The sequence below is a fragment of the Lissotriton vulgaris genome, chromosome 3_2, assembly GCF_964263255.1.
Source record: "Lissotriton vulgaris chromosome 3_2, aLisVul1.2, whole genome shotgun sequence".
NCBI classification, from domain to species: domain Eukaryota; kingdom Metazoa; phylum Chordata; class Amphibia; order Caudata; family Salamandridae; genus Lissotriton; species Lissotriton vulgaris.
The window spans coordinates 299,128,661-299,154,684 of NC_141690.1; the positions used below are offsets into that span (position 1 = coordinate 299,128,661).

The 26,024-nt window shown below is 45.7% G+C and overlaps 1 protein-coding gene across 1 annotated transcript in view; it reads right to left on the bottom strand.

The window, feature by feature from the left end:
* The window catches only part of LOC147725755 (CD5 antigen-like), a 445,735-nt gene extending 427,280 nt beyond the window's left edge, over nucleotides 1-18,455 (bottom strand). The window contains exons 1-2 of the mRNA XM_086964494.1: nucleotides 18,428-18,455; nucleotides 17,393-17,713 (exon numbers count right to left, since the gene is read on the bottom strand). Of these exons, the coding sequence (XP_086820620.1) occupies nucleotides 17,393-17,713; nucleotides 18,428-18,455 (349 nt within the window). The remainder of the gene's footprint in view (nucleotides 1-17,392; nucleotides 17,714-18,427) is intronic.
* Between the last annotated feature and the right edge of the window lie 7,569 nt (nucleotides 18,456-26,024).

Below are 26,024 nucleotides of genomic sequence, written 5' to 3' on the forward strand. Positions count from 1 at the left end.
CTCTTGACCCGGCTGCTGCTGCTGGTGTTGGTATGACTGGTGTCCCGCGCTGCGGGAATCCGCTCGAAGTTTTAAAGGTGGCGCCTCCTGGCGCCGCTGGTGACATGATGGAAAGCACGCAGGGCACTCTGAGGCACTGAGTCCTGGCCCTCATCTTGGCCCGGCTGCTGCTGCTGGTATTGGTATGACAGGCATCCCACACTGCGGGAGTCCGCTCAAAGTTTTAGAGGTGGCGCCTCCTAGCACGGCAGGTGACGTGATGGAAAGCACGTGGGGCACTCTGGGGCACTGAGTCCTGGCCCCCCTCTTGACCCGGCTGCTGCTGCTGGTGTTGGTATGACGGGCGTCCCTCGCTGCGGGAGCCCGCTCAAAGTTATAAAGGTGGCACCTCCTGGCGCGCCTGGTGATGCGATGGAAAGCACGTTGGGCACTCTGGGGCCCTGAGTTCTGGCCCCCCTCTCGACCCGGCTGCTGCTGCTGGTGTTGGTATGACAGGCGCCCGCGCTGCGGGAGCCCGCTCAAAGTTTTAAAGGTGGCGCCTCCTGGCGCGGCTGGTGACACGATGGGAAGGACGCGGGGCACTCTGGGAAACTGAGTCCTGGCCACCCTGTCGACCCGGCTGCTGCTGCTGGTGTTGGTATGACGGGCGTCATGAATACTTGCATTACTGGGTTCAAAGACACAAAAGGTGGCATAATTAAGTATAAAAATGCTATGAGAACAGTTAGTGGAGTTGAAATCCGAACCACCAAGGACTCACATGATACATACATGATGCACAGCGGATTCAGCGCTGCAGCGGGTGAGGTGTTTGTTGTCATCTTTGCCGCCATTTCCGCGTTCAGCAGGATACGCCCACCTGTGTTGGCCACGCCCCCTTTCAATCCTCTCCTTTATCTGTATATAGTATGTGTCCCTACCGGAAGCGCAGCGGACGAGCGCAGCGGGCGCGACTATTGCGCGCCGAAGGCGCGCCTAAGGCAAGCCCGTCTGCGCCCAGCCGCGGCCGGCCGGGGCCTGGGGCCTGTCACCTTGCCCAATATACATCTTTTGCCCCTAGGGACTTGACCGCTTTACACACACTTTGGCCGCTGGAATCCACTACCTACTCAAGATTACAACTACTAGGCATTTTCCAAGCCCGCAGTACTTTTCCAGAGATCCGGACCTTCCCGTCCTCCCTCATCCCCGAGCACACAGCCTCCCCCCCTCTTTCTAAACCCCCGTCCGCTCAGGCACCTGCCAATATGGAATTAGCAATCACATACCTTAACACCCAGTCGTTAGTCAGCCACCAACTTGACATATGCCACCTCCTGGATTCAGACCGACCCGACATTCTACTCCTAAAGGCGACCTGGCTGAATGAGGATTCCCTCCCTGACATCTTGGCAGCCATTCCACCTGAGTATTATATCCTCCAAGCCAACCGGCCAGCTGGGAAACCCGGTGGTGGGGTAGCCGCCATTATCAAACTCCCCCTCAGGTTCACTTCCCTCTCCCTCCTCACTATTCCCCAGGTTGATTAGCTGGGAATCAGATTCGAATCCTCGGTGTCTCCCCTTACCTGTGTCCTGGTATACCGTCCTCCCCAACCTATGCCCAACTTCCCCTTGCTCTTTGGGGACCTACTTTCCCAGCTCACAATCAACAACTCCAAACTCCTGGTCCTGGGAGACTTCAACTACTGGCCGTCAGACGAACACGAAAGCTCTCACTCCCTGGCTTTCACCGACCTATTAACTGGGCTCAATGGCCTTCAACACATCCACATGGCCACTCATTCCAAGGGCCACATCCTAGACCAGGTTTGGACCTACAATCTTGAAATCAAGTCCCTTGCGATCTCACCTTGCCACTGGTCGGACCACTTCTTAATCTCCTTTCTTCTCCTGGTCTCTCCACCGCCCCCCCGTAACCGAGGCCCTAGCCTCCTGGCTCGCAACTGCAACAAAGCAGACCTCAATCTATTTCTCACCTCTTTAACATCCTCGATTCTGCCCAAGCCCCGGTTCCATCGACTCCCAGGAAGCAGCACTTGTCAAATGGCTAGAGTCCGCCAGCGACAAGGTCGCCCCCTCAAGTTAATTAGAACTAAGCGTCCCCACGACGCACACCAATGGTTTTCAGATAGCCTTAAATCTTTAAAACTGGGACTTCGCCAAACCGAGCGCCGCTGGCGTAGAAACTATGACCCCTCAGAAAAATTAAAACTCTTAAAACTATCTGGAGAATACAAACAGGCAATCTCAGTCGCCAAAACTGCTTACTTCTCTACAAAAATTCTTAACTCCGTGCAAAAATCTAAAGAAATTTTTGCCATTGTGGAGGAGCTCTCACACCCGGACAGGGTGACCATCAAACCCCTCCCTTCTCAGGCACTATGTGATTCTCTTAACCAATTCTTCACAGATAAAATCAGCAAAATCAAAAACAGCATTTCCTCTGGATCCCCCGTGATGTCCCTCACAGAGGCTACCCCCCTCCTTAACCCCCACTCCCTGACCCAGCTTCCCCCCATACTAGAAGGAGACTTTCTCTCTCTGCTTAATAAAGTCTCATCTGGCTCCCCCACGGATTGTTGCCCACCTGTGATCCTCCGTGCTGCCTTTTTGGCATGCCCTGCTCCTCCGCTGGCCCTCCTGAACAATTCCCTCCTGCTCGGTGAGGTCCCCAGCCAGTTTAAGAACGCTGAGGTGGTTCCCATACTAAAAAAAAACAACGCTGACCCTGCGGTCATGGGTAACTTCCGTCCCATTTCTCTTCTCCCTTACCTGAGTAAGGTACTTGAAACACATGTAACCAGAGTCCTCAGTTCTTTTATTGAAGAGTCCAACTTCCTAGACTCCCAGCAAGCAGGGTTTAGACCTGCCCATTCTACGGAGGCTGTCATCCTCTCTGTCATGGAGGAACTCCGTAGAGGTGCCGACTCCAACATTAGTCAAGCCCTGATCCTCCTGGATCTGTCGGCGGCCTTTGACACGGTCGACCATACCATCTTAGTCAACCGTGTCAAGGAGGCGGGCATCAGTGGGACGGCCCTTAACTGGGTCTGCTCCTTCCTGACGAACCGCCACCAATCTGTCCGACTTTCCCAGTTCTCGGCTGATAGGATGAAGCTCACCTGCGGCGTCCCGCAGGGTTTGTCCCTGTCACCACATTTAACTTGTACCTCACCCCCCTGATCCGCTCCCTCCGGGGAAGGAATGTCACTGCATTTAACTATGAAGATGACATTCAGCTCGTCTTCAACCTCGACTCCTCGGACGAAGCGGCCCAGGACTTTCAGTCTACCCTTTGCCACATCAGTAATTGGATGGGGGCTCACCACCTTAAACTTAAACCCAACAAGACTGAGCTTGTTCTTGTCGGAGGCCCATCCAACCCCTGGAACTCCTCCTTTTGGCCCCTTTCCCTTGGACCCTCTCCTTGCCCCGCGGACAAGGTGAAAAGCTTGGGAGTTTACATCTCCCATGATCTCTCAATGAAGCATCAGGTCAGTGCCACTGTGTCCTCCTGCTTTTTCCAGCTAAGGAAGATCCGGAAAATAGCCCATTTACTGACCTCCGAAGCCCTCACTTTGGCACTGCTGGCATTAGTCATCTCCCGGATTGACTATGCCAATGCCCTGTATGCAGGCATCCCACAATATCAAATCAAAAGACTACAGCTGGTACAGAACCAGGCAGCCCGCCTGATCTACCATCAACCCAAACACCACCACGTCCGCCCCCTGCTTAAAGCCCTTCACTGGCTCCCTGTATCGGAGCGCTGCAAGTTCAAACTAGGCTGCCTGACCCATAAATCTCTGGCCGGCATCGGCCCTTCCTTCATCTCCTCTCTTCTACATCCTTACGTCCCCTCCAGGCACCTCCGATCCTCTCACCATGCGCTCCTCCAGACGCCTAGGTTTAAGCGCAAAAAACATGGAGGTCTCAGATTTTCCTTCCTGGCTCCCTCATTCTGGAACTCACTCCCGCCAGAACTCAGACTCTCTCTCTCCTATCCTCACTTTAGGTCTCTCCTCAAAACTCACCTCTTCCGTAGCATCTACACATAGGCACTCATTTCCTTCCCGCTGTGCCTCTTTCCCAGCGCCAAGAAACCGTCCAGTGTAAGTCGTGCTTTACAAGAATTTTTTACATTACATTACATTACATACGCTGAGTCATCAGCATGATGGCAATCACATTGAAGGGAATTCATTGGCTGATGAAGCCGTGAAAGGGGCTGTACGTACGCATTCCGTAGCTGCAATGCCTAAAAGGAGGATAGATGGTGAGATTATGGTGGCTGTTATTGCTTCAAGCAAAAACAGTGGTGCAGTACCAAAAAGATTTCAACTCAAGTACTCCTACAAGTTAGATGCCAATAAAATTCGATTGATTCAGATTCCTGGAATGCGGGATAGAGTAATTCCAAATATGGATCATAGGTTAAGTTTAATACTAGAAGCACGCAAAGGGATTAGTTCTGCACATGCAGGAGTCACAGCGACAGTTTCATTGTTGAAACACTATTGGTGGCCTGGTTTAACAAAGCAGACTAAAGACTATGGGGCAGATTGACAACTTCTGGCACATCTCTGCTAAGCAGCAGGAAAACGCCAGAAAAGTTGCGACATGCCAAACCACCCGTGCCCCACACTGATGCACCGCGTTTACAATGCGGCGCACCGTGGCGCACAGATGGGCAGATGTTTCATCCCGTGGAAAGGCGGCGCATTGGTGGAGTTGCGTTGCAAGTGTGACGCAGCTCCAGCAATACTCGGGGGTGCCCTATGCCGAACTCGCTGCGTCAATCCTTACGCCTGCTTCAAACAGGTGCAGGGATTTGACGCAGCAAGGCCATAAAAGTGACTCAGTGAAATCGTGCCGATTTCTTGTAGACCTGATGCAGGTTTCATGTGGTGCAGGGGTTTACAACGTGACGCATCTCCCTAGATGCGTCAAGTTGTAAATACGGCACAACATGGTGCATGGTTTATGCTGTTGCTGCATCACAGAAGAAACTAATTGGCGGCATAAATGTGGTGCAAGGGGCTTGTAAATCTGCCCCTACGTCTTGAAATGCAACATCTGTCAGCAGATAAAGGTTCTACCGCAACACGTCTTGCGCAGACACTGTTGTTAACCCCATAGCTGCTATTAAACATTCCTCCCCAGTGCTGCGCTGTCCATTAGAACTAGTGCTGAATGGACGTTCAATGGTCGTGCGCAGCACTGGGGAGGTAGTGCTGCCGTCGGCCAATGCACGGAGGCAGCACTTAAGGGGTTAATAGTTGACAAACCACTATTGTGTGTTTACCTGGACCACTGCAGCCCCTTAAAATCGGATGGGGCTAAAAGATATATTATGGTAGCAGTGAATTCCTGCTCGAGGATCCTATTGGTGTGGCCCCAGAACTCGGCTGACGCTCGAACTGTTATAAAAGATTTTGATAGAATTCTTCATAGGGACATACGCAATTGCCACATTACATTCTGACCAGTGCACTGCAATTAGCTTTTGGGCTTACAAGGAGACAATGGGAAGTTTGGGTGTAGCATTGCAGTACGCATCTCCGTACTATCCTGAGGGAAAATCGGTAGCGGAGAGAAAAAAACGAGACTTAGAGCTATCTTTAACAGCTGGAGTTATTGGCACAGGCGAAAGTTGGGTAAAACATCTTTATGGAGTCCAGCGGGCTCTCAATAACATGCCAAGAAGTTCTTTAGGGAGGGGGGTCATGCCATATGAGGTCCTATTTGGGACAAGAATGTGGGTACTTGATCTTCATTGTGAAGGCGCAGTGGCAAATGAAAAACAATTTGACATCCATGATCGTTTGGCTGTTTTACAGGATCTAAATGAATACAGGAGAAAACAATTTAACATCCATCTGAAGCAGATCGCCACTGTGGAAGTCAAATCAGTCACACCTAGACCTGTCTGGATCCCAAAAGTCGGGGATCTGGTCAGAGAGAAAATAGCAGACAATAAAGAATTTGGGTCATCCTAGAGAAAACCTGTACCAATCCTAGCCATTGAAGGTATGAGAACTGTACTTCTACCGCCTCTTGCTAGAAAAAAAGAAAGGAGAAAAGATTTGTCTCAATTGACCTAATCAAACCACACTATGTGGCTGATACTAAGCAATAGGCCACATGGTCTCCAAAGTAACAGACACCCTCTTCTTTCTACAATCCAAGAAGTTCAAACTGAAAGACTCATCACGTTCAATGAGTCACCTATACGGAATGATGGACTATGCAACAATGCTATAGAACTCGTTCCTCTTGAACCTGAAGTTCGACTCCAAAAGGAAACTTAAAATAACGCACAAGTTGCTATTCGACCAAATACAGACGTCTACGTCAAAATGCCTCAACAAGAGCAAAGACAGATTACAAATCCTGATGCAATTCCAACGATTGATCTATAAACTTTGATACGTTTTCTTTGGATCCAAGTAAACCTGAAATGACTCCAGCCCAAAAATCATGCAAGCAGCAAGCTAAAGACTTTCTGAACTTTTTTAAAGGAACATACCTGGTATCACTGTGGGTAGAACTATGGATACTTACTTAGGCACTTTTCTTTCTTTTCTGGTTATGCTTAGTAATAGTTTTTAACATGCTTATTAATGGACAATACATTTGGCAAATCTCTTCAGCTCAGAAGGTGAATATAATTTCAAAACCACATCAATCATCTCATCGAGAACAAAGGGGCATATTTATGAGTTCTGGCGCATCTCTGCAAATCAGCAGGGATGCGCCAGAACAAATGCGTTATGCAAAACTACCCTTGCGTCAAGGCGGATGCGCCGCATTTACAATACGACGCACCGTGGCGCAAGGGTAGGCAGATGTGTGACGCATCTCGTGACGTAAGGGCGGTGCAACGCTGGAGTCGCGTTGCAAGCGCGACGCGACTCCAGCAATGCCCGGTTGTGCCCTATACTTAACGTGCTGCGTCAGTCCTTACACCTGCTTCAAGCAGGCGTAAGGAATTGACGTAGCAGCGTCGCACAAGTGCCTGCGTGAAATCTTGTAGATTTCACTCAGGCATTTTTGCGAGGCGCACCTGCCCCGGAACGCTCACCCTGCGCCGAAAAGCCCACATGTGGTGCAGGGCTTTACAGCGTGACGCATCTGCATAGATGCGTCACATTGTAAATGGGTCGCAGGGATGCGCCACGTTTATGCCGCCGTTGTGTCACGCAACAGCGGCGTAAACGTGGTGTAAGGGGCTTGTAAATCTGCCCCAAAGAGACCTGTCATCAGTGAACATCACAGCAGTTCTTGTACTGGATGGTATAGTTTTGGACAAGGTTGATTTTGATATATTTGGCCCAACAGAAATTTTATAAAATCCACATTTATTTAAAATATCATTGAATGATATCATCACCTCAAGTACATTTTCCGATGATTAAAATTCTGAAACTGTAAATAACATGTTGTCTGATTTAGAAAAGTCTGCTGCATTTTCTAATAGCGAAACATTGGAGAGATCAGCAGATTATGAATCAATGTATTGCTATCAGCATTTTTTTCATCATTTTTTGCATAAATCTGCTATTCCTAGAAATGTGTGCACATACCATCAGTGGGAACACTGTCCAACGCCGCCAAAAGGCAGTTCAAAAACGTTTGAACAGAAATTTCCATATTTTTCAGGGTTTAATATGTCTGACCCAGCCTCATATTATTATATGGTTGCACCAACATCAGCACAGAAAAATATGTAAACAAACACCAAACAGATTTATTCTGCATCCTGTCTTGCCCAGTTGACTGAACAAGGTTACGACTTATAGAAAGACACCATAGACTTAAAATCAGTCTGGGGTACTGGAGAATGGCAACATTAGGGAACAGAAGCTTTATTTAGAGCGTACCTTATCCCTCAACGGATCATGTTTTTGAACAAGACAGACCAACAGACTTGGACGAGCCAATAACAAAGACTTGAACACATCTTGGCTGCCAATGCCATCACTGACAGAGGGTAATGAAATATCACAAGCAGGTGTTACATTAAATGACATCATACAATACACCAGATCAGACCCTGATTGGAAGAAATGGTTAAAGAATGAGGATGCATTAAAACAAGATCAGTTGAATTGGGGGTGAGTTTTTCCAATGTTCAACACGCCGTCCATCATACCCTTTGGTTTTGATTTGGCCCACAGACACCAATGGTTGTCAGGAACGATTCATGTGTAGAACCGAAGCGTTTAGTATCCATATGCCAGATCCACATTATGCACAGAGACAACGTTATACAGTGTTGGGAAATTTTGCCTTAATTGGCTAAAAACCTCAACCCTCACAGAGGTGAAACATCTCTTATCCTTACTCACACAGGACATGGATCTTAGGTACTTTTTACTTGGTACCAGGAGTATGAAAAAAGGGTAAGGAATACATTAAGGAATCTTGAGAATTGCCATACAGATTTTGATGCTGGAGTGGGGATCGAGAAGTGTTTCTCAGTGGTACTGTGAGAGCGCTTTAAGTGGATCGCTCATATGTCAGGACATTCTACTGACCGGGGCTTGTAATCGTTCTGTTGCAAACATGTCCTGTCATCTGAGGGGTGTGCCAGTTGCAGTGATTACTCCAGCATTTGGGCTACTTTAAAAGGGGAGTTACTTGATGCTGAACAAACAAGGCTGCTGTGGAATGCTCCAGGGCATCGCATATCTGGTAACCGTGAGCTCCAGGTTTACTTGTTGTGTGCAAGTATTGTTTCCACCGACACATACATTCAGGGAGGCGCCATTATGGCCTCACTGAATGTTTCTTTAATATGGTTTGATATTCTAGCAGAATGAAAGCCATGCTTTTTACAGAACTCTATGCCCATAACCTCCGCTTGAGAGACATTTGATCTCGAGATCGCAAGGTCTTCAGCTGAGATACAGGCACTTATCCATGCAAACTGCCCTTTCCATTTTGTAGAAATGGTAAATGGTATCTTTAACATGTCTGATACGACTGGCATTGTCCACATATTTAAGACTATAGGTTATGGACTTCTAAGCACCTTTCAGACGGTACTTGGAGTTATACCAAACTTCATACACTCCGTATTCAGAAGCATCGTTGGAGGATTACAGCTAATCCTGTTTTTAATAGCAGGAATCCTATAGAAACAGAACAAGCTGAAGGACCACATTTTCCTGACTGTCCAGTTGGCAATTCTCAACTGGGTCAGCAGGTGGCCATTCTCAACTTGGTCAGCACTGGACCTAGTTTATCACCTTTACTGAAATGCCCTAAATGCCCTAAGAACCTCCAGTGGAGCATGTACCCTTTGGTCAAATTCAATTCAAATCAACTTTATTCAATTCAGACAAAGAATCATAAAAGCTTACAGTTCAGTACAAATTTAAAAATGATAAGAGTTAATCAAATCCTTAAAAAACAGGTACAGTAAAGACGATTGCTGATTTAAAATGCAGCAGTTAAAAAATTCCTTTTAGTGATGTACCCTTTGGTAAAGAGTTGAAGAAAAGGGATTTACGTCTGCAAAATTTGGATGTTTAGAAAAAATTCTGACTTCAAGCTGCTGGAGGATTGTCACCAGCCATCAGAGTTGATTCAACAAACGTGCGATCTCCCTGGCCTAAAGAAACAGGTTCCTCCCACTTTGAGCTTTTCGGCAGCAGCAAATCCTGTCAAAGGGCCCTCAACAGAAAGGTTTTTGAGTACTATGGCCCTCATCAGACACAGCATACTGCCTTATCCAGAAGGAAAAACCTAAGCTGTTAAACTTGATCTTTCCGGACACGGCCTACTGCAAGATTCCAACTCCATTTTGGAATCTAAGAGCCTGATTTAGATCATAGTAGATCAGTTACTTCATCACAAACGTGACCGATATTCCATGTGCCTAATTTAAACTGCATTATATCCTATAATACTGGTAACTAAGCAGATGTGATATCCATCTGTCAAACTCTAACATAGGCCCTCAATCCGAATAAATAACTCTTAACCGGGTTGTCCCTTTTGTTGTATACGCCCTCGGTATCCATCTTGTTTCCCCCAAAAGGGAGCGTAGCTTCTGGTCCACCCTAGCCATGGACTTAGTGCTTTTTGGAGCTATTTTCACTTAATACGTATATCTATTGTTCCCCTTATTAGATTATTGAAATTAAGAAGACATTCTTTTTTACTAAAATCTACTCTATTGTTCACATTCAGTTTGGACTTTTTATTCTTTGTTGTTTTGACTTTATTACTATTTTTATACTGCATAAATACTTTATACATTGCTCTAACTTGAACCTGTCTGCTCGGTTCCATAGCTACAATGGGGTTGAAATCAAGTCAGTTTAGTTGCTTTGGACTTTACCCTGAGAAGTTAGTTTTATTATGGCTTGAGGTGGGTGACTGCCCACCCAAAATATGAATCCCCTTTGTTACTTACTTGCAGTGTGGAGCTGCATATGGAATATGAGTGCTTGTATTATCAACGCTCCGTCCATCATTTCCTTTGGTTTTGCTTTGTTCGGGTATGCTCAGATGTGAGTCCCTTGCTCACTTTGCCACTGGATTCAAGCTAGCCCGGCTGAAGATGGCTGCAATGCCAGAAACCGGTCCAGGGAAGCTTGTTTCCGGTCCAGGGAAGGCATGGATTGACAGTTCAGGCTGGACTGTTCCCATGAGGCACAGGGCAGACTGATTTGCATATGGCCATGTCTGAACTGGGGTGGCAGAGTGGGCTAAAGAACGGTGATGGATTAAACCCAGATTAGTTGACTGGGGGTGAGTGCTTGTATTGTCAACGCTCCGTCCATCATTTTCTTTGGTTTTGCTTTGTTCGCCGTAAGTTGGCAGGGTATGCTCAGACGTGAGTCCCTTGCTCACTTTGCCACTGGATTCAAGCTAGCCCGGCTGAAGACAGCTGCAATGCCAGAAGCCAGTCCTGGGAAGCTTGTTTCTGGTCTAGGGAAGGCATGGCTTGGCAGTTCGGGCTGGACTGTTCCCATGAGGCACAGGGTCAGACTGATTTGCATATGGCCATGTCTGAACTGGGGTGGCAGAGTGGGCTAAAGAATGGTGATGGATTAAACACAGATCAGTTGACTTGCGGTGAGTGCTTGTATTGTCAACGTTCCGGACATCATTTCCTTTGGTTTTGCTATGGAAATACATATACATTATTCAAAGTTTTTAATTATAAAAGCAAGACTGCTCCTCTCTTGTCTAGTCCGTGATCTTGAAAGAAAAAATTGAGCATATTCGAACGTGTGATTAGCATCGCAAAAGTAACTTAACGCAACTCCCAACATCGCAGTCTATCATGGAAAATTAAGCAGTGATAACAAAGCATTCTCCACATGGCTGCCCCATGCAATAGTCCCCAGATAATGCGTCAGCTGACCACATTAAAACCAAGGCCACAGTGCAAAAATGTGAAACACGAATGCAAAAAATCCTGCAATGAGGCCAATCGCGGTCCAAAATCAACAAAAACCAGCAACAGCCTGCAAACCCCATGCATCTGGTGGGAAAATGCACTATAAAAACAACAGAAACAACACCCTGACAGAGTGCAGAGGCCACTGCGAACCCCACAACCCCCACAGACCACCAGCAAGGAACAATGGGGATGGGGAAGGCCAAGGAGAAGAGGGAGAGGAATAGGAAGTGCAGGCCGTCGTAACACCAGATCAGCGTCACAGAGGTGACAGAACACTACCAACAACTGACCCACAAGTAGACCACTGTAAATTCAGTTGGAGTACCTACTAGGCCAATCAAGGAGGCTAAGTGGCACTGGCATGAAGTGAGAAATAAACCAGGCACAAACTCGCTGCCAAAAGAAAGGCAGCAACGGCGACAGGAGGTGGGATTTCTGCACCACAGGAGGAACTGGAGGAAATGGTGGCCACTGTCAACAGTGTGGAGATGGTGCAAGGAGTTGGAAGTACGGACACAGCTCGAGAGAACCTGACACAACATCAACAAGGTGAGTTACAACCATGGACTGGGGGACAGGGGGAGATGTGCACAATGGAACACATGCAAAACGATGTGTAGCACACTGCACACCCACAATGACCCTGGATCATGTCCCTGATCCCCGTGGCACACTCCAGCACACCCACATAGCAGGAACAGCACACCCACATTGATGACAATGTGGTACAATGCACAAACCCAACACTGCAGAACAGAGGACACAACAGGCTCCGAACACACACAGAAACAGGCCCACTACATCTGGAAACTTTGAAATGGAAATGTACACGTACAACCTCACATCCATCATGAAGTCCAAATATACATGGTCCTGCATCCAAATTCTGCCTCTCCCAAACTGTCACATTGTACATTGTCCTACAGTCTGCATGTAAACAAGAACAATGCGCCAACATACATGTCAACACATGTCAACATGCATCTCCCCTTCACATTGCAGATGGACACACAACACCCCCAGCAAAGCACAGAAGGCCACACATCAGTGATGCCAGAGAGGACCAGCACAACTTCGACACCAACGCCCTACAACAGCCCATGGACATCCCACGCAACTCACCACCAGGACCAGGGCAGCCAAGCCGTTTAGAGGAGAATACAGACCCTGCAACAGACCACACAGCAGGAAGCACCCGCAAGCACGGCTGGCTCACAATACTTCAACAACGCACACATGGCAGCCAATGCAAGGTGTCAGAACGCCAAAAGGTGGTGGCCGAACAGGTGCCGGTGGGGTCTAAACCCATGGAAGGCAAACTAGATCACATACGTGGGTGTCAAATATCCTTCAGGGACCACCTACGCCCTGCAAAGGTGACCCACACTGGTATAGTGACACATGCAGATGCATATTCCCAGTACAGAACCCCGCCCATGGGCACACAAATATCAGTCACACACCCACGTTGGCTCTGTGTACAATGGCCTAGGCCATTCCCCTTACAAATTGAGTGGGTGACGACAAAGCTACATGTCCAAGGTCTAACCCACTGCCTGCGGTGACATGTCTCTATCCACTTTACACAGCATAATGGAATGTAGTAGGGCTCAGGGCACTCAACCATACAACAAGACCACAGGGACACACTCAGATATTATGTTGAACTGGCTACGGGCACGTGCATCCAGCCCCTTTATTGGCAGGGCCACATGTACAGTGATGCCTTTGCTGGATGTGTGTGGGGTGAGTGTAAGCCAGCCCGCATGGAGTGCTTAGTACTGGCAACAACTTGAACATTGGACACCAGTTAAACGGATATAGAAAACACCAGCATTGCAGAGACAACTGCTGAGCAACATGGAGGGAGCCGGAGCAAGTACAGAGGGCACCCAACATGCCCCTGAGTAGCAGTGCCCTGATGTTGGGGCACTAGGGTTAAGCGCGCACATGTGATGAAAATGACTAGGATTGTGTCCATTTGGAAGATCCCTGATGCTGATGTAGTCGGGTGTGTCAGACCTGTATCATCTTCCTCATCAATGTCTCAGATCTCCCACACTGCCTGAGGTGACATTGCCGTGCAACCTCTCCAGAGCACAAAACTCAATCAGCAGTGGTCCGTGGGTTTCGGTGCACTGAGTCAGTGGCACCTGGAGTGCTGAGCAGGGGATCGGGCAGATGATGGCATCCACAACAGGCGTGAGCAACTCCGTCAGTCTGCCAGTGCCACCGTTTTGACTCTGGCAGATGGCGGTTGGAGGTGGTCCTGGCAATGGTGATATGTGTCTCCTGTGGTGATGCCACGTCCGGGCCAGTCTGGACTTGATTTGATGTGTGAGCCATGGTGGGCCTCATTTCAGGCCGGAGGCAGCGGACAGCACAGGGCCACAGACACATGGCGTTGATGACCCCAAGACCATCACCTAGGAGGCCATCCAATATCTCAGAAGAAGGGGTCCTGGACCTGACCGGACACGACCAGCACAGAGTTAGTGGCTCCTGATCCACAGCAGCCGGCACAGGCACCGGGATGGTGACTTGGGGTCCATTGAGGTGGGTCCATGTGGACTGAGCGGGTCCTCATCGAGGTCCATGGTAAATGTGGCAGGGGGTTGCAGGGGACAGTGGAATGTGTCCACCAGGGCATGATGCAGAGGTCTGATCTTATCCAGAAACAGCAAATGGGAGAGTGGAAAGTGACAGCCTTGTTGCTACCACCAATTTGGTGTCAGCTGCATGAGGATGAAAACTACACCCTAGTCCAAAGACTCAGACGCCAAAAATTTTCGACCAGAGGGTGTCTATGAATTTGGGGGAATAGACTTAGTGGCACCAGGGCTGAGAGGGGATGCAGTCTGCGTTGATGCTGGTACACTGATATATACTCCGCCATTGCTAATTCAGGACTCTGTGACCTACTGGACCGCAGTGTAGGCAACAGGCTGCGGTCAGCAGCCACGTGTTGTAGGCTCACGATGCACAGAGTTAGGGAAACCAGGGCAGTTGTCGGTAGTGTTCGATCACCTCATTAATGATGATCCTTTTTCCCTCCTCACTGCAACGCTTCATCATCTTATGCCTCTCCTTGTCTTCAATGATATGTACTTTGCCTTTGAATAATCGATGTCCAGTTACATTTCTGTGACCTACTAGAGAGCAGCGTAGGCCGCGGGCAGTAGTCTGCGTGGGCCCACAGGTACGTGTGGTTGTGATGCTATGCACAGACTTGGTGGCACCAAATCAAAGGGAGTATAGTGATTTCAAGTCAGCCATAAACATCGTCCTCTGCCATGGTGTAATCAAGACTCTGTTCCAAATCTGTGACCTACCAGTCCGCTGTGTCAGCTGGTATGGTACGTAAAAGAGAAAGGAGTACTGCACACCTTGCTCGCAGAGGCCGTGATGGTCTTAGAGTGTTGCCAGGGTCGCGGACATTGGGCTTGGAGCATACACCAGCACGTTGTGAGCCCTCTTCGACACACTTCCGTGTTGGCAGGTGGGCATTGTGATCTGGGTGCGCAGGTGCGGGTAAGACAGGTTAGGGGACCAGCGTCCCGGGGTGCAGCAGGCACAAAGGATCACAGGCAACCCCGTTTACACAGCAACGGCGTTAGCCTCATGGGGAGGGTGAAAGTTTCCACCCTGGCAGAGATGTTGGGCATCCCGGAAGAGGACCATGCCCACAGCTGCATGCCTTTTATTCATACCCCTAAACAAGGCTTGCCTACACCGGGCCAGCCCACTCTGCCCACCCTTACAGGGGGGAATGTAACAAGCTACATTTCCACAATCTTCTCCACTGGCTAGGGTGACATGGTTGCGTCCACTGTCCACAACACTCTAAACACCATTAGTGTGTGTCGATATAGATATGTGTGTGTGTGGTCAGCATACCGCAGTCTGGCCCTCACATACACTTCACACTTGGCATTGTGTACATTCTCTTTCATTGGTCACTTGCCTCCTTCACACATGTCTGGTCCCCACCTCTTCTGACATTCTGCTATTGTGTTGCTGAGGTGCCATGCTGTTGATGGCTAATGTACATGGCTGGGCCACGTTCCCACACTGAGTTATGCTGTCATGTTTGATGGGTGTGCATGTTGTATGTGAGCTTGTAACATGTGCATTTCCTGTGTTGTGAGTTGCATGATTGTGGAGTTGAGGTGTGTGGTGTGTGATCATTTGATATTTGGCCAATGAGCACTGCATTTCCATGGGTGCCATCCTGGTGGCGCAGGTTGATGATGGACTGTCGGAGGTGTATACATCATGCACACTGCCTGGGTGGTTGGTGGCGACGCTGGCGGAGATTCCCCGGTGGTCTACTCGTACCAGAACATTGGTGGGATATGTGCGCTTTCTGTTGCGCCTATTATATGCAGTGTTGCCCGGGGCACAAGTGGGACATGTGTGCAGTCAATTGCCCTTGAACAGTGCAGGAATTCAGCTGTGCCTTGCTTGGTTTTTGGCTGTTCGAGCACAGTGTGGGGGAAGAATTGGTACTGGGGTACCAAGCTGGTGGTGTCATGATTGGATTGCCCTGCCAGTATGACTCTGCTGGCTCGGGCAGTTGTTGGTTGGAGGGACCCAAAGGCTAACAGCTGCATCATGTCCAGCAGCTTTGTCTGGCATAGGATGTTGATTGTCCGCTGTGTTGGTACCGTCAGCGGGTGGCCAATGGTGGGCAGGATGCAGAGGTGGGTTGTTCCTTTGAGTCTGTACTGGGCAATGACATTCTCTGGTGTTGGGTTTTGAGGTTGGTGCATTTTCTGGGGTCGCTGTGTTTGTGTGCGCTGCCTCAGTGCTGGTCCGGAGGGGTAGTGGGTGTCTGGGGGGTCCTGAGGGTGGTGGCGGTGAGTGTTGTTGCCCTCTTGGATGTCCGGCCTGCATGTTCAGTGGCTCCATGGTGTCTGTTGTTCTTCAGGTGTGGCTGTGGGCTGGGCTCCCTTTTGTGGTGCAGGATTGGTCCGACTTTGCACCAGGTCAGAGCAGGTGTTAGTTTCCTGATGCTAACGTGCCTTATCGCATGTTTTGTGGACGTATCGCCGATCTGGCTGGTCGTTGAGAATGTTGCGGAGTGGTGTTGTTGTGGCTTTTTGTATGGGAACGCCTACTCTACATCTCATTAGCGATAGTTCCCGGGGTCGTCTGTGGCGATATTTTTCTGCGGCTGCTGTCGCGGGTAAACTGGTGCTATGGGCTGTTAGCACCAGCTTGTGAATGGGGGGATAAATGTATTGCAACTTTGGCTGCAATAAAGTGCTGTTAACTCGGCGATGACGCCTTGAGAATATTTCCCACTGAGTATCCTCCAGTGTAAGACCTTTGCAAAGGTCTGATGTAGAGTTGATAATCCAGATTTCAGTGTCAGATGAAATATCTAAGTTAAAATCCAGAATAATTACTTCAAGAGAGGTTGCATTTCGAAAAGATGATCATCCATTAATAAAAGACTATATATCATAAAGATATGATTGGACACAAAGGGAGGAAGAAGAAAAGAAAGTGGAATTATTTCAACATTCAGACCTAGATCCCTTAGGGTTGATATAACTCCTTCATCAACCCCATAGATATGGCCAATTTTTGTAGAATCTTAGTCTGGGGTCATAAATGCAAAAACGTTGAAACTAAACTTCACTTTTTGAATCTATAGAGTATGCCCACTATTAGCAAATATATTACAAACTAGGTTTTAGAAGGAAAAAAATATCTTTCAAGAGGGCACCAAATGGAAGGACAATAACCGGGAGAGTCAGATCTTTATTGCCAACTGAATAACTTTCCTCCTGGTTAGAATTAGGGTAGTGGGAGAGCATGAAGAGTTTGTGTAGACCAAACCCAGGAAACACAAATGTGACACACCAAAAGTGTCAAATTTACTCCAATAAGTTTCCACCCACATTTTGACTAAATGTCTGATTTGTCTGAATTACTTTGTGGGATCTGACAAGATTCTTACCTGTGCAATGTACAGATGCAGCCCTATTATTAGCACAAGATGCATCTGGGTTGGAGCTATAGGAACACTTAAACACGCTGGATTCATCTCCTCTGCAGCCCACATTGGATATTCTAGGATACTTATTTGGGGGTACTCCAAAGACAGACCCTCGAGGTGCGGAGATGGGCACTCCACACCCCAGCTGTCTGCAGACCACTGTGGCATCGCTCATATCCCAATTCAAGTCACAAATTGTTCCTTCTATGGAATTTATGGTAACCAGCACAACCCCGGCACAAGGATCCGCAGCATAAGTGAGGCGAACAACATCTGTATCAACTGCAAAGAAAGAGAGAGAAATTAAACGTTTACTATATTTCCAACCATAAATGTATATATTAAGTGCAACTCCCAGCACAGTGCCCTCAAATCAATCTCACCCAATCACAGGGAGGCAGGGAGGAGGATGAGAGAGAAAATGAAAGAGACACAGAAAGATAATGATAGAGCAAGAGGTAGAGAGAGGAAGAAAGGGTGAAAGGGAAAGCAAGAGTAAGCAGGAGAAAAAATAGAGTGAGACCAAGAAAGAAAGAGAAAGAATGAGAGAAAGTGGGGAGAGAACAAAGAAAGAGAGAGGATAAGAGAAGATGGGGTGAGAACAAGATAGGGGCTTTGAGAGAACAGGTAAGATAGAGAGATAGATATGGAGTAAGAGAGAGACAGAGGGGAACAGGGACCAAAAGAGGGAGGAATAAAGGGAAATTAAGAACACAAGAGTGGGGTTTTTTAAATGCAAATTTGTAACTATAACGTCCCTGAAACCTATGTTTTTTTCTGTGAATTTCAAAGGTTTTTTAACTGCTAATTCTAATTATAATCTTCTTTAAACCTACAGTTTTTTCATTGACTTAAATTATCACTTCATTATGAACCTAGTGAAAATAGCCGATATCCCCAGTTTTCCAGTAATAGCTTCCACACATAATACATTTGTCACAAATGAGAACAACTAACGGTAATACTCGCTTAGCCCCAAAGGTACTACTAACTCACTACACTGTAAGTTATCACCACATGGCATTATTGAGGCAGAATGCAAAAGACAAAAACACATTGATCAGAGTGCGGTTCCCCCGGATCATCCATCATCGCAGGGTACGTACACACTGAGCGAGAAAGTTATAACTAACTTAGTGCACCATAAGTCATTGGAAGGAAGAGTGAACAGTTTTATGTCAGAAGTGAGGAATACTAGCACTCGAAAATCACCCAAAATACTTATAATATTAAAAGAACAGAAGAATCGAAGTACATCAATGATTACAATCCAGTGATTTTGAAGATGTGGACATACAATATGTTGCAGATAACTCAATTGCTGCTGCTCGATATGTCACGTCATATATTACCAAGTCTGAGAAGACAGAATTGAATGAAATGTGGGAGGAAATATCACAGGAGAAGACACTTAGCGAAATATTGTACAGCTTCAGCTTGAAGATGCTTTCACATCGAGAAATTGGATCCTACGAACGACCCTAAAACCTACATATTTCAACAGTGTATTCCATAAATGTTTCATTTTTTGTTCCATAAACCTACTCTGCGGTCAGAGGAGCTCACAATTTAAATTGAGACATGTTTTATTTATTACAGAGAGAATTGTACTCTATGTCCTCGAACTTTGTCAAGAGGAAGTGATTAAAAAATTCATTGATGTCTGTGCTGACTACTGCGCCCGAGACGTGGAGAATGTTCCAATGACAGATGTGATGTGGCAGAGATCGTACTTGCACCTTTCTTTATAGCTGGACAAAGTTACCAATAAATTATCACTGAAATTACAAATACATCTTTGGAGTGGTCACTACAACCCTTTATGATAAAATATTTTGTGTATCATTTCACATTTGGTGTCCTACCTCAGTGTACCACAAGTCATGAACCCTTTAAGATAGAATCCTTTCTGTATTCTTTTATATCTGGTGCCTGTACCTTAGTGCAGCACAAATAATTGACCCTTTATGAATGAATCTCTGTGTATGATCCGATGATTACTGTTGTACTTGTTGCCAGCACCAACCATTCCAGGAGGGTTGGCTTACAATCACCCCACACGCATCCACCACAGACGTCACTGGACATGTGACCCTGGTAATAAAAAGGAGTCGAGCGCACGCGCCCGTACCCAGTTCCATTATCTATCTGTGTCCTTGTGTTCAATATGTATACAATATGCTTCTCCTGGGCCCTACCATATAACATATTGCTCTGGACAGCGTATGCAACCATCTTACCTTTGACAGTTATGGTACTTTGTCTCGGTCATTGTACAAGTACGTACGTAGAGACTGCATAGTTAGAGTACTGCAAGGAGAGTGTATGAGGATCGTCGTAGTGATTGTATAACTACATATGTTGGCGCAGCCTAACACCGACAACAAGCTTCTCTCTAATTGGCTGCCCTCCATGTGCCAAAAACTAAAACTTCAACTTTGCATGGCCTTGTGTTGCTACAGCTGCAACACTCCACTGAATGTCCAATAAACATTCATATCCACACAGATGTCTCATATCAACCATCTTTCTTGTGTGGAACTATGCATGAATATAGGGTCAGTGATTCTCCGTACCTTACATGTTGGCCATATTGTTGGACTTTCTATAGCCCAAAGCCAATAAAAAAGAAGCCCAAAGTAGCCCAATATTGCTACTTCATGGAAGGAGGGGCAGGGACAGCATCAAGCAGGGGGTGAATGCATTGGAATTGATGTTGCAGCAGGATGCAAAGTAAATATTTGTCTAATAAAGCGCTTTAACATACTACTTTGCTGGAGCGCTGTATCTATATTTATAATCTGGCAACTAGCACAAACCAAAATGTCACCGCACAGCCGGAAAAAATATAGCCCATCTGTGTGTGATCTAGCCCAATCTGGCAACACTGATGCCACAGCCACTTCCTCACGGCTGGTATACACACAACACCCATTCAGCACAGGCGTCACAAGACACATGACCCTGCTAATATAAAAGACCGGGCACACATGCTCTATGCCATTTTAGAGTATAGAGTGCATGGCCTCACTTCTCACTGAGTTAGTAGCTCTGCAAGCACCGAGCGGGTGTACAAACCGCAATGATGATAGGTGTACTGGTATGTCCTCTGCCATGGTGATATCAAGACTCAGTACCAAATTTGAGACCTGTTAGCTTGCAGAATGGAGCTGCATGATGTGGTGGGTGCAATGACCACGAAAAGGTGAGCAGTGAGGCCTTGTGTGCAGCATCAGGCAGATACCTCTGGGCGGCGGGAGTGGATGGTATATAGCAGCCTGAATGCTGAAAGATGGCAGAGCGGTTTAGGTGTGCGCACTCATATATACTCTGCCACAGCGTCGGATTGGTAACGCAGGCACTGGTGCAATGCCCGAAGGACCGGTGCCCAGTTCCAACTGTGGGCTGCTTTTTGGAGCAGTCTGGGGGGCAGATTTGGGTGGTGTTGCTGTTCTTTGGATACTGCCTATGGCCCAGTGGGAGTCTAAATGGCCTTTCTGGAGACAGATGGACATCATTACCTCACATTTAGCAACAGGCAGAGGTGTCACTTTCTTTCTCTTGCAGGGCCGCCTCATTAATGTATGCATCCCTAGCAGGGCAGGGGGCCTGAGCAGAAGTGGTCTCACTTGTTTTTAAGTCACCAGTGTAACCGGATCTGTGCATTTTTTTTCTATCTCCACCACCTCCCCTTTTTTAAATAAAATGTTGGCGAAGCAGTGTTTTGAGGAAAGGCAATATACAAATGTGGGGCACCTTTTTTTAGCATGCCCAGATCGATTTTGAATCCTAAACAAACCCTGCTCTGCCATTACTAATGCTATACTATCTTTCAGATGTGGGAACTTGAGAGTACCACTAAGTTGCGGCACGTGGTTAAAGACAGAGCTGTGGTGTAAAGGTAAGCTGTGACGGTTTTGTACACAGTGTGGGCACTCAGTATCCCTCCTCATCTCTTCATTTCTCTCCCTCACATTCTTTCTATCTCTCTCTTCCTATTACACTGTTTTTCTCTTGCTCTCTCTCTCTCTTCCTCTCTCTAAGGTTTCTCTTTCACCTCTCTCTCTTCCTCTCTCTCTCTCTCACTGTTTCTCTTTCTTTCTCTCTTGGGGAATATATTCCTCTTTAATCCAGAGGTCCCCTAGGGGCCAACTACTCCAAAGGGGACCTCTAGTAAGTGCCACGGAGCTGCATTGCAGAGTGTTGAAAAAAGAGGGCGTGCCCTCTGAACACATTTCTGCAACGCAGCTCCCTGGCGCAAACTGGAGGTACCTGATGGGCTAGTTGGCTCATAGGTGACCTCAGGATTGAAGAGGAATATATTCCCCAACCTAAAACGCACCACAGAGCGTGTTTGCACACGTGTCCTCAGGCCCCACCCCCTTCCTTCACTATTGAGCGAAATATTCCTCTAAAATCAGCCGAAGTACGAATTCTGATTTACTCACCTGTTATCACGAGAGACGTCAGTGCTGCATCTTTGAACCCAGGACGGACCCTGAAAAGTAATTCTAACCGTACTTACCAGTAACTAACTGACATGTTTTACTTGGGAATTCTTCTAAGTGGAGACTTTTGGAACTTTAAAAAATTCCTCTAAAATCAGCTGAACTACGAATTCCCATTTAAACACCTGTTATCAAGAGATACCTCAGTACTGTTTCTTTCAGCCCGCTACTCATCCTGAAAAGTAATTCTAATCGTAGTTACAGTAACTTGAATTTCCTTCCATAGGCTAACATTGACATGCTTTACTTGGAAATTCTTCTAAGTGTGGAATTTTGGAACTTTAAAAAATTCCTCTAAAATCAGTCGAACTACGAATTGCGATTTACTCACCTGTTATCAGGGGAGACCTCAGTGCTGCATCTTTCAGCCCACTACTGTTCCTGAAAAGTATATTGAACTGTATTTACCAGTAACTTGAATTTTCTTCCATAGGATATCATTGCTTGCTATATAAAATATATATAAATTAAAAAAAAAAAAAAAAAAAAAATATTACAATTTCAATATTTTTAAAAACATTTTTCAATTTATATAAAAAATAAATAAAGTAATTTAAAAAATAAAATATCTAAAAATAAATATTTTAAAATAATGTAGTAAATCAGCATAAAAAATATAACAATTAATACATTTAAAAATTATCATTTACAAAACCTTTGAAATTCACTTAAAAAAACATAGGTTTCAGTCACATTATAGTTAAAAATTAGCATTTAAAAAACCTTAGAAATTCACTGATAAACCATAGGTTTCACCAGCGTTATAGTTAAAAATTAGCATTTAAAAAACCTTGGAAATTCACTCAAAAAACTATAAGTTTCACACGCGTTATATTTAAAAGTTAGCATTAAAAAAGCCTTAGAAATTCACTGAAAAAACCATAGGTTTCACCTGCATTATAGTTAAAAATTCGCATTTAAAAAACCTTGGAAATTCACTGAAAAAACCATAGGTTTCACACACGTTATAATTAAAAATTAGCATTTAAAAAACCTTAGAAATTCACTGAAAAACCATAGGTTTCACACATGTTATAGTTAGCTGGACATTTCACTCATACAAAATCATTGAAATTCCCCCGTTATAGTTAACTATAACTCGCGCGCCCGCAATGCACTGCTGATGACGTCACATATTACATCACTCATGACATGGTCAGTGACATCACTCATGACATCACTGATGACATCTCAAATGCTAACTTTTAACTATAACGTGTGTGAAACCTATGTTTTTTTCAGTGTATACATATATTCACAGAAAAAACCATAGGTTTGAGGCCATATATAGTTAGGTATTTGCATTTACAAAACCTTGAAAATGCAATGAAAAAACCATAGGTTTGAGACCATATATAGTTAGGTGAATATTTTAATCATACAAAACCAATGAAATTCCATATATAGTTAGTTGCACTAACTATATATTTCGCGCACCCGCAATCCACTGCTGATGATGTCACATATTACATCATTCATGACACGGTCAGTGACATCACTGATGACATCACTGATGACATCTCAAATGACTAATAAAAGAAGGGGGTTCCCCGATGGGCTTTTAAGGATATAGGCAGGTCGTGGGGGGAAGAAAACTGAAAATAGAACAAGGAACGCAACCCCGCCTAATGATATAGTGGTCCTAGCAATAGGATCCAACCAATATGTATGGGGTGATTGGTCTAGGAGTTAGCATTGCACATAACAAAAACAAGTCAATCCAATTATACTCAAGAGAAAATGTTTAGGAAACATATATATATTTTTATTTTTTTATATACTCTTAGAATTGATGTAGAAAAACCGTACAAAAATAAATTGCATTTTAAATCCACATAATATGTTTTTTAGAACATCAAAAAGACATACATTGGTGAAAGGAGGGGTAAAAATAAGAGAAATTCATCATATCCAAACCTACCCAGTAACAAACCACATTTCAATCATACTCTCATACTCACTGTTTTCAAAATTAATCTACCTAATATTCTACCATTCAACTTTCATTCTTCCATTCATTCCTATTGTCCTGGCGTGTGCAACACAGAGATGGTAAGTCTGTTGCATAAATCAGTATGTTATTCCAGGCAGATGACATTAATATGGGTCCCGATGTATATAGGACAGTGTGCCGTATTCCTGGAAACACAAGCCGACGCGCGTTTCGGTGACAGGCCAGTGGGGCCACTCCTTCGTCAGGGCTGGGGGTTGTTGACTGGGGGGGGGAAAGAGTAAAGATCTATTATAGAATTCTAGTCATAAAGACACAGATGCTCGAGGCCAGATATCCTATGTGCGGAGGAGAGTGCTTTCTACTTCCAATCTCACTGGATCCTGTAGATAGTGGACCTGAGATGATCTTTAGAAAGCTATCCGGCAATAGAGTGAAATTAATTAGTTCCCAAGGGACGAGAATATGAAGTTCCTGAATGGATTAGCTGTCATGAAGTGCTATACCGATAAACTAATTTTAATGAAAGGGGGCAAGGTAGACCCCTCCTGACCCCCTAGGAATGATGTTGGTGTTATTAAAGGGTCCCGTGGGGCAAATTAAAAAAATTTGATTTTTCGCGGTAGAAGCGCTTCCCGGTACGCGAACCGGGTCGCTCACCGGTAGCGTATCAGGAGTTCGCCATTTTGTGTTTCGGTGGAATTTAATGACAAGATGGAGGAAAAACAATGTGGGAAATGGGTATAAGGGGGCACGGGAGACGTATCCTGACCCCCTAGGTTTTCTGAGGGTGGCTGAGAAGGCTCATATATGTTGAAATTTTTTTTTTTTCGCGCGGTTAGCTGCCGGTATGCGAACCGTGTAGCGAACCGGGAAGCGAACATAAAAAAAAATTGGTGAAAAAAGGTACATTCGAAATTTAAGAAGAGTAATTATAGTTAAGGTAGCTCTGAAAAGAGCTTTTGGGTTCTGTGTAAGTTCTAAGTACTTATAAGTAGGTACCAATACACAGTCTTAAATTCAGGATGGAAATTCTGTTGCCCTCATCTGAGAAGTGCACACCATCTCCTCTGTAGATATCTTGCATGTAGTAACGCAAGTTATTGTTGCAGATGGCGCCCATTCCATGGTCTCTTATATAAGCTGAAACAGACTTATTTACATGCTTCCTCGCTTTCTCAATTTGTGGCCAAAATTGATTGGACCACCTCCATTTTTGTCTTTGGCATATATTGGAATATACCAAGTCAGTTTGAGGAAAAAGTGCCATTAATTGCTCAAAGGTATCCTTTAAGAGCATTTCCAGACCTACCCCAGTCAAAGTGCCCAAATCATTTCCTCCACAGTGCACTATTATGAGGTCAGGGTTTGGCAAATGCAAAAAGGTTTTCACCAATGGTATCAATTGGTGACATCTCAATCCTCTTTGCCCAATCCATTTAATTTCCACATTTTGTAAATTGAGGTTGTGTAAATTTCTGTTATCAGCATACCTGTGAGCCCAGTGGATGTAGCTATGTCCAAGAATCCAGACAGAAAACATGGTGAGAGGTGGTTCTGTTGCAGTCAGATGAAGTGTGGGAATGAAATGGCAGTTGAAACAGTAGGAGTTTGTAAAGAAAAAAACTGTGGAGTTTGAGTGCTAATGATTCATTAGCAGTGATTGGAGGATTTCCATTGCTGAAAACAGAAAGTTAGGGTGCATGGATGTGTTCTTTGAAAGATGTAATTTGAATGGTTAAGAAATAATGATTTTAAGAAAGATTGCAGTGGATTAGCAGGTGTACTGAGAGTTCAGAGTTCATTTGAAACATTGTTGTGTGAACTTGTAAACATGAGAGGTCTGTCAGGAGGTAGTTGCTATGGAAAAAGGGCAGAAAGGGCAGAGGGGGGAAGGGTGTTGATTTGAAGAAAGTAAGGGAAGAGTTTTGATTGGGTGACATGAGAGATATGTGTGATGAATATCAGCATTTCTGTACCTTTGTTGGTTGCAGTCTCTGGAGTGCATACCCTTTGCTCTGCTAAAGAAAAATTGGTGTGTTTCTGAAACTGTTTTGAAATTCAAAAAGCATTTGCTAAGGTGATATATGGTTCCTTTACTTTAGAAAGAGACTAGTATGCTTTTTGGAGAAAA